Genomic DNA, 16,926 nt, shown 5'->3' with positions numbered 1-16,926 from the left:
CTCTGCCTGCACCACCATCACGTCCACTTCCTTGTTCATTGCCAACGCCCTTGTACGCTGCCACCGACAGGCACACACGTGCGGTTTTTAAATGCAAGCATGGACGCACTAAGAACCTAACAGGTTGTTAGGAGCGAAAATTACTGAGAAGTTTGACACTATCAGAAACTGCTGACTGACGTGTATTATTCACTAGACTTGTGTGTTATATACTAGTTTGTGCAAAACGTGTACCTGTACGCTGCCACCGACAGGCACACACGTGCGGTTTTTAAATGCAAGCACGGACGCACTAAGAACCTAACAGGTTTTTAGGAGTGACAATTACTGAGAGGTTTGACACTATCAGACACTGCTGACTGACGTGAATTATACACTAGACTTGTGCGTTATATACTAGTTTGTGCAAAACGTGTACCTGTACGCTGCCACCGACAGGCACACACGTGCGGTTTTTAAATGCAAGCATGGACGCACTAAGAACCTAACAGGTTTTTAGGAGCGACAATTACTGAGAAGTTTGACACTATCAGACACTGCTGACTGACGTGTATTATATTCACTAGACTTGTGCGTTATATCCAAGTTTGTGCAAAACGCACACAAGTGCACCTGTACGCTGCCACCGACAGGCACACACGTGCAGTTTTTAAATGCAGGCACGGACGCACTAAGAACCTAACAGGTTTTTAGGAGCGACAATTACTGAGAAGTTTGACACTATCAGACACTGCTGACTGACGTGTATTATTCACTAGACTTGTGCGTTATATACTAGTTTGTGCAAAACGTGTACCTGTACGCTGCCACCGACAGGCACACACGTGCGGTTTTTAAATGCAAGCACGGACGCACTAAGAACCTAACAGGTTTTTAGGAGCGACAATTACTGAGAAGTTTGACACTATCAGACACTGCTGACTGACGTGTATTATTCACTAGACTTGTGCGTTATATACTAGTTTGTGCAAAACGCACACAAGTGCACCTGTACGCTGCCACCGACAGGCACACACGTGCGGTTTTTAAATGCAAGCACGGACGCACTAAGAATTTAACAGGTTTTTAGGAGCGACAATTACTGAGAAGTCTGACACTATCAGGACTGTTTTAGACTGTGTACACCAGCCCCAGATATGGTGATGAAGGCTGGTATACGGTCACCACTAGGAATGGCTATATACCCTGCCTGCCTGCCTGTATACAGCTACAATAGTCCTGAGAAGGACTCTTCTGGTCACTAGCCTGTATTCCGACCTGGCTATACCCTGCCTGCCCTGCCTGTATACAGCAACAATAGTCCTGAGAAGGACTCTGCTCCAGTACTCCGACCTGGCTATACCCTGCCTGCCTGTATACAACTACAATAGTCCTGAGAAGGACTTCTGGTCACACTGTTTGCAGCCCTGCTACGGAAATAACTATAAAGGGCCGCAAACCTTTCCCTGAAGCAGCAACACTCTCCCTGCACTGACTGTCTGGATGGCTGTGTGCAGAGCACAGCGCGCCCGCCGATATAAAGGCTCGGTCACGCTGTGCAAACCGGCCAATCACTGCAATTCCACAACTAACATGGCTGTGGCATTGCAGTGGTCTGCCAGCCAATCCCTGCATGAGGGCTGGCTCTCAAAAGAGCGCCAACATGCAGGGATGAAGACCACAAGTACAGCACGAGTATCGCGAGATTACTCGGTCCCCGCCGAGTAGCCCGAGTACAGTGATACTCGTGCGAGTACCGAGTAGTGACAAGCATACTCGCTCAACACTAAAAGATATATGAAACATCTGTGCTGGTTTCTGCTTCAACTGCTAGATTGCGCCACACTGTTGTTGTGGGAGATGCTTGATAGAGTCACTCCTATTTTATTCCTGGGACTTGTGGTTCTGTCTAGTCTTGAAGCTACAGGGTTAATCTGTTGTTTTGGTTTCTGTCTACTGTCAGCACTTGGTGGGGCAGTTCTATTAAAACCCCAGAGACCCAGCTCCTATCAATAAAGATTCTATCCTGGTTTTTGACCTGTTAATTGCCATTCCTCATCTTGATATTTGAATACCCGCTTATTTTTTTATTCTGTTCCTGATTTGATGCCCTGGATCTGACCTGGCTTCTTGACTCTCTTTCTTGCCACTCTGTGGCAATTACCCAGGGACCTCTGTTTAAAGAATAATAATATTTATTCATTTATATAGCACTATTAATTCCGCAGCGCTTTACATACATATGCAACACTGTCCCCATTGGGGCTCACAATCTAGAGTCCCTATCAGTATGTCTTTGGAGTGTTGGAAGAAACCCATGCAAACACAGAGAGAACATACAAACTCCTTGCAGATAGTGTCCTTGGTGGGATTTGAACCCTGGACTCCAGTACTGCAAGACTGCAGTGTAACCACTGAGCCACCGTGTCACCCTAAATCCATATCCCTGTATAGGGGTTAAAGGGTGAATGCCAGGGCAGCCCCTGGGCTATGGGAAATGGAGTAGCTTGCACCAAACCTGATCGTGTTAGCCATTTTGGAACTGCTAGGTGACTACAACCATGTGGTAATTTACCAAGTTAGCAAGCAGCCACGAGCCTCTCATCTTAGTCCCACGAACCACAGGTTGGAGATCACTGCTCTAAAGTGTGTCTTTAGTGTGCTTTGAATTATTGCCTTGTGAGCAATGTCCCATTGGTAAAGACTATAAATATCCTATTGGGCTCACTAAACATTCATATCTCTAGAACTATTTGGGGCATTTTTAAAATAAACTAAATCAGCATACACAGGGAGGTGCAGGAATACCAGGAGAGTAAAACGTGGCCCCTTTTCACCTGGGGACAGGTCCTCTTTATGTCACCTGTGTGACTTTGGAATGAGGAATGATATTTAAATTGCAGTTGAGGGGAGTTTCTAGACCTTTTTAAAGGAAACCTTTCAGGTCCAATATGCATATTTTTAATCCCTGCCTAACTGGCCCTGTATTTAGTAGTATACATAAAGAGATCTTTAGGAAAAGTATTTCTAAAGATCTCTTATGAGATGCTAATGAGTGCAGGGACTTGTTGCAAGGGCGTTAGTTCCCCCGACTAGTCCACCCTCTTAGCTTGTTAGCACGCCCACACGGGTGTGCTAACATACTACTCAATCATTGCCCATTGCCCAGTGTCATCAGCGGTGACACGCGTACCTGTGTCCATTGTCACCGCTTCAGAGCACCAAGTTTAGGGTCTGTGCGCATGATCAGAATGCCCTGTACTTCCAGTCATGCACACTACGAAGCCGGGTGTATGCATCCCAGCTCCAGAGAGGTCTAGAAGTGCTGGCACTTCTGATCACGTGCATTGATCCTAAACCCAGTGTTCTGAAGTGGTGACAACGGACCCAGGTATGCACATCACCGCTGATGACACTGGCAATGGGCATTGAATAGCATGTTAACACGCCACTGTGGGCGTGCTAACATGCTAAGAGGAAACACTAGTCAGGGGAACTAACACTCTTGCAACAAGTCTCTCTGCTCATTAGCATATCATAAAGGATGTTTAGAAATACTTTTTCTAAAGATCCCTTTGTCTATCCTACAATAGGCCTACCCAGTTAGGCAGGGATTAGAAATATGCACCCAGAACTGCTCATGGTTCTAGGTGCATATTGGACCTGACAGGTTCACTTCAATAATTCATTTTAAGATTTAGTCTGTGAAAAAAATATATGGTAGGATGTAAAGAATTCTAAAGAATGTGAATGGCAAAAAATAACATATTGAATGCATGAGTGTCATATAGGCTAAGTTGCTTCAGCCATAACATCTAGAATATTAAAGAATATAGGAAACCAAGTTGGACTGGGACTTGTAGGTTGCAATGCCAAGGTATTTAGTTTTGTTTTCTAACAAGCATTTAGTAGATGTTCTGACTGGCAGGAAATTCCAAAATAAATAGTGAATCTGTATGTGTTCTCTTCTATTTATGCCATATTTTGTTTTTTGTTATATAACACAAACAAATTACATACTTATCTTTTGGAAGCCCGTGGAATTGCCATTCCATTATTTTTACAGGATCTCCCAAAGTGCTTGAAATTGCATATCCGTTCGAGACAGGAATTTTTTTGTCTTGACACATATTAAACCAGCATTTTAAAATGTCCTAATGAAAAAATTATATACTTATTAATGCATAAGACAACTTTTACATTCTAATAAATAATAGTGGAATTAAAATATTTTCACACTTGCACAAACATTTCAGATATTTCTCTTAAAGGGAACCTGTCATATGGAAAAATGCTATTAACCTGCAGTTATGGAGCTAATCTGTAGGTTAATAGCATTATGAAGCTGCCCGGTGCCAGTACATTAAACCCCACTTTCTCGAAGAAATTAATTTTAATCTACCCGGCAGCGTTCCGGTTGCAGTCATGGGGATGTCGCCGGCACCAGTTCAGTCACCTCTCTGTGAATGTATAGCGGCAACCGTAACTGCGCTCCCCGCACTGACTGATAGCTCATTCTTAAGGGGGCTTTACACCCAGTGATATCACTAGCGATATTGCTGGTGAAAGCACCCGCCCCCGTTGTTTGTGCGTCACAGGCAAATCGCTGCCCGTGGCGCACAAAATTGTTAGGAGCCGTCACACGAACTTACCTGCTTAGCGATGTCACTGTTGCCGGCGAACAGCCTCCTTTCTAAGGGGGCGGTTCGTGCGGCGTCACAGCGGCATCACTAAGCGGCCGCCCAATAGAAGCGGAGGGGCGGAGATGAGCGGCCGTAACATCCCGCCCACCTCCTTCCTTCCTGATCGCTGGAGGACGCAGGTAAGCTGTTGTTCATCGTTCCTGGGGTGTTATGCTTCGGGAACGATGAACAACCTGCGTCATCAACAATCAAAGATTTTTTTCAAACAAACAACGTGTCAACAATCAACGATAAGGTGAGTATTTTTGATCGTTAACGACCGTTCGTTGGTGTCACACGCAATGACGTCGCTAACGATACTGGATGTGCGTCACGGAGTCCGTGACCCCGGTGATATATCGTTAGATACGTCGTTGCATGTAACGGGGCCTTAGGGCTAAGGGATTGTCATGATTACAGCCACCACACTCGATACACAGAGCAGTGACTGAACCTGAGCTGACTCCACCCCATGACTGAAACCGAATCGCTACAAAGAGATTAAAGTTCATTTCCTCCCAGCAGTGGGGTTTAATGTGCAGGCATTGGACAGGTTTAGAATGCTAATAATTTGCAGATTACCTCCATATCTACAGATTAATAGCAATTTTTTAATGATAGCTTCCCTTTAAATGAAGACTTCCACCAATCGTGAAAACTAAGTGGCAGAAGCCCTCAGTTTGTCCATCATCATGAGTATAGATGAGTGAACCTGTTCGGTTCACATTCACCAATTTCAGATTTGGTTCGTTCCTTGGCCGTTTTTTCAGGTTCGTTTTTTTCAGGTTTGGTTTACCGAACGCTTTGCTCAAAAGTCGGCAATGTTTGGTAAGTGTTCATTTGCAGACAATCCACTCCTGGCCCCATCACAGCCATGTCAAGTATTGGCATGACTGTGATTGGCCAGGGAAATCACTGTAGAAAAAAGTAAGCAAAAGGTTTAAAGCACAACATGCTTTATCTGTGCTGGTATCAATAAATGGGGGGACCCTACGCCAATTTTATTTATTTATTTTTATACCATGATAGAACAGTAGACAGGTTCTTTGATTCCAACCAATCACAGACTCTGTCTGGTGTCATGATCTGACTCCAGCCAATCGGAGACGCTGGTAGAAGGGGAAATCAGTGAATATGGCTGAGGGATACTTAGCAGCTCCCGAAGTTCAGCTGCTGGAGACTCGGTAAATATGTTGTGCTTTATGTTGTCTTTTACAGACCCCTACACCATTTTACAACACACAAATTTGGCATCCCATTGAATTTAATGGGCTTAGTATGTTTGTCGAACTGTTCGATGAACACTGGAAGGCTCCGCAAAGATTGGCGAACCGAACTTTGAAAGGTTTGCTTATCTCTAATCATGAGCAGAACATTATATGAACCGATAGACTTTCTTTGGAGCTTGTACACTACTTTACTTATGCTTAAAGCTAAAAAAAAAGTCTTTCAGTCTTTCAATGTTCTGTGGGAATCTGAGGACCTGGAATTCCATCGATCAACACTACTAAACATGGCCTAATTTATATATTGAAAAAAATGTATGATTACTATCATATGTAGGAATATGTGCTCCCAATGAGTGCTTTGATCTAATACTTGAGATACGAGGAGTGCTGCAGTAAAAAAAGGGCTACTCACACTTCTATCCAACCTGTCTTTCTGAATGCTGAGCACTGCTGTGACCTTTAGTTAGTTTCACAGTACATGGTATAAGCTATCGGTATGTCACAGTGGCTGAGCTTCCTACTGCACATACTCATAGGCACTTGTGTTATCAGTAGTGTAGTAAATACAGTATAGTGAGTGTCTACCTAAATAAAATTAATGCATTTTGCTTATTAAAAGTTATAAAGAAAATTATTGATAATGGTTTGTTTTTTAACCCTTCATGACTGGGCCATTTTCCAATTTTTTTATATTTCTTTTTTTCTTTTCCTCCTTTCAAGAGTCATAACTATTTTAGACTTTTTGTCCACATAACCATGTTCACTATTCTGTAAAACTGACCAGACAATGTGATTCTCCAGGTCCATATTATTATGCAGATGCCAAACATCTATAGTTTTTCATTTAAGTGGCAGTTAAAATATTTTTTGCTTGTGTTGACATTTTCTGAGACCTGTAACATTCTGCTTATTTTTTGTGCCCTGAGCTGAAATTTATACTGAAACCATTTTGGGATAGACACAATGTTCCGATCGCTTCTTATTGCATTTTAGTGCAATGTTGCGTTGACCAAAAAGTCGTAATTCTGCCGTTTTGTTGTTTTTTGTCAGTACGCCATTTATCGATCGGATCAATTTATTTTATATTTTGATAGATCAGACTTTTATTAATGCAGGGATACTAAATATGTGTGCTTTTCAATATTTAATTGATTTTCTTTTAGTGGGGCAAAAGGGTGGGGGATTTGAGCTTTAGATATTTTTTATTATTGTCATATTTTTTAAAAACTTTTTTCTGTATTTAATAGTCTCTTTATGAGACTTAAACCTGCAATCATACGATAACTTGAACTATACACAGTTATCTACAGTGAAAATCAGGGTCTACAATGAATTCCAGCTGGTTTTCACAGGAGAACCATTATGGAAAGCAGAGAGGTCTTAAGCAGACTACTGACTGTCATGACAACCCATTGGCATCCCGTGATCACATCACGGGCACACTGATGGGCATGTTGAATGATGCGCCTCATACCAGAGCACATTAAAGAGATTAACAGCGCCATTTAAAAGGTTAACAGCCGCTGGCAGAGCCCTGCTCCACCCACGGCTGTTAAAGGCAGATGATGGCTGAATAATTCTACTATCATCTGCTGGGAAAGACGTAGGCTCAATGGTTGAGCCCGCATCAAATTCAGGAACCCAAGATATGACATAACTTAATGTCATATGTCATGAAGGGGTTAATGTACTTCTGTTCTTTAAGATCCCCTTAGACTTGCTGATTTTGGCTCCAGTCAAATTTGGTTTAAAGCTTGTCATGTGGCTAATTTATATTATGAAAAAAATATTTAAAAACTCATTAAAATAATTAGAGACGTTATATGCAATCTCTCACCAGGTTTCTGCTATGTAATCTGTAAGCAGCATGATGTAGGGGAAGCAAGCCTGATTACAGTGATGTGCCACTTACTGGTCTGTTTTTTCCTGTTTCAATACAGTCAAAGTTTTATTAGCAGGATATTATCACTACAGGACAAGTGACCTTGTGCCTCGTAGGCCAACCTTGTTCCAACCACTGACTAGCAGCACTCTGTCACTACACAATGTACAAAGAAAGCTGTGGTGGGGGCGGAGTTGTATGCAGCTCAACAACTGAACTCTGCTAGAGCTATAGTAGAGAAAATTGTGACCCCCATCATACCTGCTGTACCCAGTAGCCAAAATGACACATCGCTGGATTCATGCTGCTGTCACATTACATGGCAAAATCCTGCTGATAGATTCCATTTAACAAATATGGAATTTAAAAAATGGCCATTAGTAGCGTTTAGTAAAGTTGGCATGACATTTTATTATTAGCCAACAGTATTGATTACCAAATGGAAACATTAGGAGTATATTACGGATAATATTGCTTAAAGTTACATAACATTTTTTATATTATATATATATATATATATATATTTATTTATTTATACTATATATATATATACTGTACAGATCAAACATTTGGACACACCTTCTTATCTCTAGAACAACTTTTAAGAGGAGACTTTGTTCAGCAGGCCTTCATGGTAAAATAGCTGCTAGGAAACCACTGCTAAGGACAGGCAACAAGCAGAAGAGACTTGTTTGGGCTAAAGAGCACATGTAATGGACATTAGACCAGTGGAAATCTGTGCTTTGGTCTGATGAATCCAAATTTGAGATGTTTGGATCCAACCACAGTGTCTTTATAGAAAAGGTGAACGGATGGACTCTACATGCCTGGTTCCCACCGTGAAGCATGGAGGAGGAGGTGTGATGGTGTGGGGGTGCTTTACTGGCGACACTGTTGGGGATTTATTCAATATTGAAGGCATACAGAACCAGCATGCCTACCACAGCATCTTGCAGCGGCATGCTATTCCATCCGGTTTGTGTTTAGTTGGATCATCATTTATTTTTCAAAAGGACAATGACCCCAAACACACCTCCAGGCTGTGTAAGGGCTACTTGACCAAGAAAGAGAGTGATGGGGTGAGATGGACCGCAGAGTGAAGGCAAAAGGGCCAACAAGTGCTAAGCATCTCTGGGAACTGCTTCAAGACTGTTGGAAAACCATTTCCGGTGACTACCTCTTGAAGCTCAACAAGAGAATGCCAAGAGTGTGCAAAGTAGTAATGAAAGCAAAAGGTGGCTACTTTGAAGAATCTAGAATATAAGACATATTTTCAGTTGTTTCACACTTTTTTAAGTATCTCATTCCACATGTGTTAATTCATAGTTTTGATGCCTTCAATGTAAATCTACAATTTCCAGAGTCATGAAAATAAAGAAAACTCTTTGAATGAGAAGGTGTGTCCAAACCTTTGGTCTGTACTGTATATATATATATATATATATATATATATATATATATATATATACAGTGCCTACAAGTAGTATTCAACCCCCTGCAGATTTAGCAGGTTTACACATTCGGAATTAACTTGGCATTGTGACATTTGGACTGTAGATCAGCCTGGAAGTGTGAAATGCACTGCAGCAAAAAAGAATGTTATTTCTTTTTTTTTTTTTTTTTTTTAAATTGTGAAAAGTTTATTCAGAGTGTCATTTATTATTCAACCCCTCAATCCACCAGAATTGTGTTTGGTTCCCCTAAAGTATTAAGAAGTATTTCAGGCACAAAGAACAATGAGCTTCACATGTTTGGATTAATTATCTCTTTTTCCAGCCTTTTCTGACTAATTAAGACCCTCCCCAAACTTGTGAACAGCACTCATACTTGGTCAACATGGGAAAGACAAAGGAGCATTCCAAGGCCATCAGAGACAAGATCGTGAAGGGTCACAAGGCTGTCAAGGGGTACAAAACCCTTTCCAAGGAGTTGGGCCTACCTGTCTCCACTGTTGGGAGCATCATCCGGAAGTGGAAGGCTTATGGAACTACTGTTAGCCTTCCACGGCCTGGACAGCCTTTGAAAGTTTCCACCCGTGCCGAGGCCAGGCTTGTCTGAAGAGTCAAGGCTAACCCAAGGACAACAAGGAAGAAGCTCCGGGAAGATCTCATGGCAGTGGGGACATTGGTTTCAGTCAATACCATAAGTAACGTACTCCACCGCAATGGTCTCCGTTCCAGACGAGCCCGTAAGGTACCTTTACTTTCAAAGCGTCATGTCAAGGCTCGTCTACAGTTTGCTCATGATCACTTGGAGGACTCTGAGACAGACTGGTTCAAGGTTCTCTGGTCTCATGAGACCAAGATCGAGATCTTTGGTGCCAACCACACACGTGACGTTTGGAGACTGGATGGCATTGCATACGACCCCAAGAATACCATCCCCACAGTCAAGCATGGTGGTAGCAGCATCATGCTGTGGGGCTGTTTCTCAGCCAAGGGGCCTGGCCATCTGGTCCGCATCCATGGGAAGATGGATAGCACGGCCTACCTGGAGATTATGGCCAAGAACCTCCGCTCCTCCATCAAGGATCTTAAGATGGGTCGTCATTTCATCTTCCAACAAGACAACGACCCAAAGCACACAGCCAAGGAAACCAAGGCCTGGTTCAAGAGGGAAAAAATCAAGGTGTTGCAGTGGCCTAGTCAGTCTCCTGACCTTAACCCAATTGAAAACTTGTGGAAGAAGCTCAAGATTAAAGTCCACATGAGACACCCAAAGAACCTAGATAACTTGGACAAGATCTGCATGGAGGAGTGGGCCAAGATAACTCCAGAGACCTGTGCCGGCCTGATCAGGTCTTATAAAAGACGATTATTAGCTGTAATTGCAAACAAGGGTTATTCCACAAAATATTAAACCTAGGGGTTGAATAGTTATTAAAATTTATTTAAATTTAACTGAGCAACATAACTTGTTGGTTTGTAAGATTTATGCATCTGTTAATAAATTCTGCTCTTGTTTGAAGTTTGCAGGCTCTAACTTATTTGCATCTTATAAAACCTGCTAAATCTGAAGGGGGTTGAATACTACTTGTAGGCACTGTACATATATAAATATATATATATATATATATATATGTACATATATAAATATATATATTTATATGTATATTTTTATTTATATATATATATATATGTATATATATATATGTATATATATATATATATATATATATATATATATATATATATATATATATATATATATATATATATATATATATATATGATGTAGGAAGTAGCATGGAATTACTATGCATAGTTGTAACTTACTGTAATATCCATATAGTTTTTGCATTGTAAATTCTGTGTATATTCACATTTACATCCTGAGAAATAAAGTTACTCCTTAAACTACATAAACTTAGAAAAAGTTACATTGCATTCACTGTAATAGCAGCATTCAAAATGACAGAGAAGTAGACAATTAGGTACAAATTACTTGAAATTACAACACCCACTCAAAATATCCTTAAACCCATGTCCACATACAAGCTGCCTATAATTCTTTTTCCGTCCCTAAATTGTGTGCCTAGTGTTTATTGCCAGTTCATTTCCTGCTTGATAAAGCATGATGATTTTGAAGCAAACTAAAGTGAAGAAAAACACAGGCTATTCTTGTTCTCTTGCAAATGTACTGTAGTGGTCTTTATCAAAACCTTTCAGATGGAATAGTACATCACCAGCTGAATATAAAAAATACATCAAATCTACTCAAGCAAAATGTCAATATACAAAGAAGTTTCTAACAAAAATAGGATTGAAGCAATGTGTGTGATCCCTTTGTCTTAACCTTCATGCTGAAATTATTATGTTTATGTTAATGCATTATTTTCTTGAGCATCTACAACTTAATGGAAACATGCACTTATATAGGTTGTTACATCTAAAACATCCACATACAGAACACAGCTATTATGGCAGCTCCAGGAAGCTTTGTCTGATGAGTGAGGTGCTATAGAACAGTTCTCTTTTCTAGGGCATGATAAGAGGGGTCCCTAGCATTTAATTTGGTATATGCAGAAGTATTGTGTTTGTGAGACAACTAACTTTGAAGATCAGGTTATCAATATGGTATAACATTAGCTATCCAATAACCGATGGTGGTGATGATGGTGGGGTGATAATCTAGTTTTTATATAGTATAAAGGGATAATCAAGAACTAGGACTCCTAGACTGTCCCTCAGGCTAGGGGTCTGTAGCTGTCCCTTATTCCAGAGGTACTTCTAATGGTGAAGAGGTCTGGACTTCCAACCTAGACCTGATCTTTGCCAGCCCTGCTCCAATACCCCCTCTCCCCACCCCAGGGAAAAGCCAGGATAGGAATGGTTAAACCCACATAAATAGACAAAAGGGGGAAAGTAAAACTCTAACTCACAGCAATTACTCGCATAGGTATTAGAAAATATGTGATCAGGAGGAAATAAAGAGCAGGGAGGGAATAAACAGATGAGAAGAAAATTCTCACAACACACCAAACAGCACTCAGTAGTTCACCAGCAACTGGATCAAAACAACACATGAACCAGAATCGCTTAAAACTATAGTAGGCACAGGAAGTCAGTTTCCATCATCTTACAAAGGTGGGGGCTTGCTGTGATACGCTTCTCTTTCATAACATGTGATCCTAGAGGTACCCAACAGGGCAGGAGAAATTAACCCCTACTAGACCAATCACTAATGAGTACACAGCTGGTCGATGCCCGAGCCTTCCTATGCAACTCAGAATCTCCAGGGAAAAAATAGTGTGGACTGCCAGAGTCTGTAGTGTGAACAGCACCAGATACCGCAATGACGTTCAGCCAGTTTTGAGCCAAATGCCGTGTGACACTGCATTCTCATAGTTTTTACTTACATAAAGATAAAACATCAGTTATTTCATGGATTCTGTATATATAGTAGAAAATTGTAAATTCAGGGAGAAAAACATGTCAAAACAGAGACGGGAGGGAAATAAGAAAGAACTCAAAGAAAAAAGGCAGGGAGGAAGAAGAAAGTACAGAAGATAGAAGGGAAGAAGAAAAACTATTGTGTGGAATCTGTTCACAACAAAGGCTATTTATTCTATCATCGATGATTTGTGACACGTGAATTTAGTAAGGGTGGTTCTAATGTCATAATGCACCTCCAGCATGCATGATGTTTATTATCCCAAATTCACAAACATATTTTTTATTGCCCCTGCCATTTTCATGTCTATGACATGTCTATACTTAAATTACATACGTAACATAAGAAAAGCTTATACTCAACTCCCATACCGGCACCACTCCAATGATGTTGACACTACGTCTCCCAGAACTCATATTTATTGTTATGTCACTTGAGCGCTGCAGCCAACCAGCACCCACTGACCACTGCAGTTTTTACCATTTTGTAAGAGAAGACATCCCCTCTGACATAATATTGATGAGCTGCAGGCAATCAGTGACCTCTAATTGGCTGCAATGCTTATGTGACATAACAATGCACGTGAGTTCACGCAGCGCCAACATCACTGAAATGTTGGTGGTTCGGGAGGTGAGTACAAGCTTTACCTATGAAGCTAAGGGGATTCTGACATTTAAGAAGTCCAAATAATGGCTAACCCCCTTCAAGGGATAAAAATCTAGTAAAGCACCTTAGATTCTTTGTTTTTTAATGGCTACATAGATGACTGCATTGGTGAACACAGACAGAAGAGGGCCTCTGTGCAAGAACAATATATGGGCCCATTTCGGTCCAATAGTGCAGTCATAATGCACAATTGGGCCCCCTTACCTCTTGAGCACAGGTTGCACCAATGATATGTCCGCCCCTGTGTGACTACTTTGTGTGTTTCTGCATAACAGCCTAACACTTGCCTGGATAATAAAGCAATAATAGACAGCAACTATTAATAAGCTACAAGAATGTATGAATTGTAGAGCATACATTATATTACATCTTCAGTCCATGGATACAAGGTTTGTGTACTTATTTAAACAGCGCTACATACTTGTCGGAATTCTGCAGTGAAGGGACCCAAATAAGCTACGATTCCAGCACTTAGCAACATATCTCCCACTATGTTCTGGTATGTATCCTCCAGTTGAATGGCTATACCCCTCCAACGCTGCTTTTCTCCACCGAGACCATTAATTAGCTTTTCCGCTCGATCCAGCTTCAACCTTAAATAATTAACATAAATATGTTATGAGAATGGCTATTATGGCATTATGAACAGTTCTAAAGCAGCGTGGGCATTTTTCTTTAATAGCATTGCTGCACAAAGGTTGCTACCCAGCTGTTATTCTTGTACGGAAGCCAGTTGACAGGATAATTTACTGGAAATGATTAGATTAGTATTTTTAGAATTTACAGGTACACGTAGCGTCATTTACATTTTGAATCTGGATCTTTGGCGAGAAAACAGTGAGCAGTCTGAGACTTTATAGTGACAAAGCCATTAGTTGCATGAGGACCTCGATAGTGATTCTAGTGTCACCGTCTATGGAGAGAAAGCACATAGGCCGAGCAAGGTTACACATTTACATTATCTAAATGCTATAGCCCCAGCTACCTTATCCAACTCATAGCAGAGAAGATAAAAGTGCATAAATCACCGAGATCTGAAACACTAAATCAAAAGAAAGTCTTTTGATTGAGAAAGCATTTCTGTTATCATTCTCTATTCAATACCGTATTAGTAACCTGAATATATCTCGCCTCACATTATAAATCAAGTAAATCAGTTAACTGTGCACCCTGCTGCGGCTTTCTGCAACTCAATATGTTCTTTTCCTGACCTACATTTTTATAACGGCATAATTACCAAATTTCTATGTCCATTACTATAATTAGTGGCAATGAGCACGGTTATACAGTAAACCAAGCCCATACATGGAATTCGTTATGCAAACAGATTTCAGTTGCTTTTTTTAAGCTATTTTTATTCTTATTTTATTTATTTTTTATTGATACATATATATTTTTTCTTTTTTCTATTTCCATAAAGCACCATTCTTATCATAAAATGTGTTCCCCTTTCTGTAACTATATACAGAGCCTTGTGAAAGTATTCGGCCCCTTTGAATTTTTCAACCTTTTCCCACATTTCAGGCTTCAAAGATAAAGATAAAAAAATTTAATGTTCTGGTGAAGAATCAACAAGTGGGACACAATTGTGAAGGTGAATGAAATGTATTGCTTATTTTAAACTTTTTTAAAAAATAATAAGCTGAAAATTTTGGCGTGCAATATTATTCGGCCCCTTTAAGTTAATACTTTATAGTGCCACCTTTTGCTGCGATTACAGCTGCAAGTCTCTTGGAGTATGTGTCTATCAGTTTTGCACATCGAGAGACTAAAATTCTTGCCTATTCTTCCTTTGCAAACAGTTCGAGCTGAGTCAGGTTGGATGGAGAGTGGTTGTGAACAGCAGTTTGCATCTTTTTCCACAGATTCTCGATTGGATTCATGTCTGGACTTTGACTTGGCCATTCCAACACCTGGATACATTTATTTGTGAACCATTCCATTGTAGATTTTGCTTTATGTTTTGGATCACTGTCTTGCTGGAAAACAAATCTCCATCCCAGTCTCAGGTCTTTTTCAGACTCCAACAGATTTTCTTCAAGAATGGTCCTGTATTTGGCTCCATCCAACGTCCCATCAATTTTAACCATCTTCCCTGTCCCTGCTGAAGAAAAGCAGGCAAAAAACCATGATGCTGCCACTACCATGTTTGACAGTGGGGATGGTGTGTTCAGGGTGATGAGCTGTATTGCTTTTACGTCAAACCTATCATTTGGCATTGTGCCCAAAAAGTTTGATTTTGGTTTCATCTGACCAGAGCACCTTCTTCCACATGTTTGGTGTGTCTCCCAGGTGGCTTGTGGCAAACTTTAAACAACACTTTTTTATGGATATCTTTGAGAAATGTCTTTCTTCTTGCCACTCTTCCATAAAGGTCAGATTTGTGCAGTGTACGACTGATTGTTGTCCTATGGACAGACTCGCCAACCTCAGCTGTAAATCTCTGCAATTCATCCAGAGTGATCATGGGCCTCTTGGCTGCATCTTTGATCAGTCTTCTCCTTGTTTGAGATGAAAGTTTGGTTGGACGTCCGGGTCTTCGTAGATTTGCAGTGGTATGATACTCCTTCTATTTCAATATAATCGCTTGCACAGTGCTTTTTGGGATGTTTAAAGTTTTGGAAATCTTTTTGTAACCAAATCTGGCTTTAAACTTCTCCACAACTTTATCACGGACCTGCCTGTTGTGTTCATGATGCTCTCTGTGCTTTAAACAAAACACTGAGACTATCACAGAGCAGGTGCATTTATACAGGGACTAGATTACACACAGGTGGCTTATATTTATTATCATCAGTCATTTAGTACAACATTGGATCATTCAGAGATCCTCAATGAACTTCTGGAGTGAGTTCGCTGCACTGAAAGTAAAGGGGATGAATATTATTGCACGCTCCACTTTTCATTTTAGTCTTTGTTAAAAAAGTTTAAAATAAGCAATACATTTCAGTCAACTTCACAATTGTGTCCCACTTGTTGATTCTTCACCATTACATTAAAAAATTTTATCTTTATGTTTGAAGCCTGAAATTTGGGAAAAGGTTGAAAAATTCAAGGGGGACGAATACTTTAGCAAGGCACTGTATGCTGCTCAAAACAATAAGGGGAACACTAAAATACCATTTTGTTGTTTAAGTGTTCCCTTTATTTTTTTGAGCAGTGTATATATATATATATATATATATATATATATATATATATATATATATATATATATATATATATATATATTATTTACACCATGTTCCCAATTATTATGCAAGTTGGATTTAAGTGTCATAGCGATTAATTTTTTTTTTTTTTCAATGAAACTCATTGATGGTATTGTGTCTCAGGGTTCACTGACCTCAATCTCAGATACCTGTGATAATTAGTTTGCCAGGTGAGCCCAATAAAATGAAAACTGGATGTTCCACAATATTAAGCAGGCCACAGATTTCAAGTAACATGGGAAAGAAAAAGGAACTCTCTGCTGACGAAAAGCATCAAATAGTGCAATGCCTTGGACAAGGGAGTAAAACATTAGATATTTCACAAAACCTTAAGAGTGATCATCGTGCTGTGAAGAGATTTGTGACTGATTCAGAGCACGTAC

At 40.3% G+C, this 16,926-nt stretch overlaps 1 protein-coding gene across 1 annotated transcript in view; it reads right to left on the bottom strand.

The window, feature by feature from the left end:
- The window catches only part of LOC142302376 (dynein axonemal heavy chain 3-like), a 2,626,214-nt gene that overhangs the window by 398,642 nt on the left and 2,210,646 nt on the right, over window positions 1–16,926 (bottom strand). The window contains exons 59-60 of the mRNA XM_075343433.1: window positions 13,753–13,924; window positions 4,000–4,133 (exon numbers count right to left, since the gene is read on the bottom strand). Coding sequence (XP_075199548.1) covers window positions 4,000–4,133; window positions 13,753–13,924 — 306 coding nt within the window. The remainder of the gene's footprint in view (window positions 1–3,999; window positions 4,134–13,752; window positions 13,925–16,926) is intronic.

This window comes from Anomaloglossus baeobatrachus, chromosome 4 (assembly GCF_048569485.1).
Source record: "Anomaloglossus baeobatrachus isolate aAnoBae1 chromosome 4, aAnoBae1.hap1, whole genome shotgun sequence".
NCBI classification, from domain to species: Eukaryota; Metazoa; Chordata; class Amphibia; order Anura; family Aromobatidae; genus Anomaloglossus; species Anomaloglossus baeobatrachus.
The sequence above is the reverse complement of the archived record's forward strand: the minus strand, read 5'-3'. Positions and strand labels throughout refer to the sequence as shown.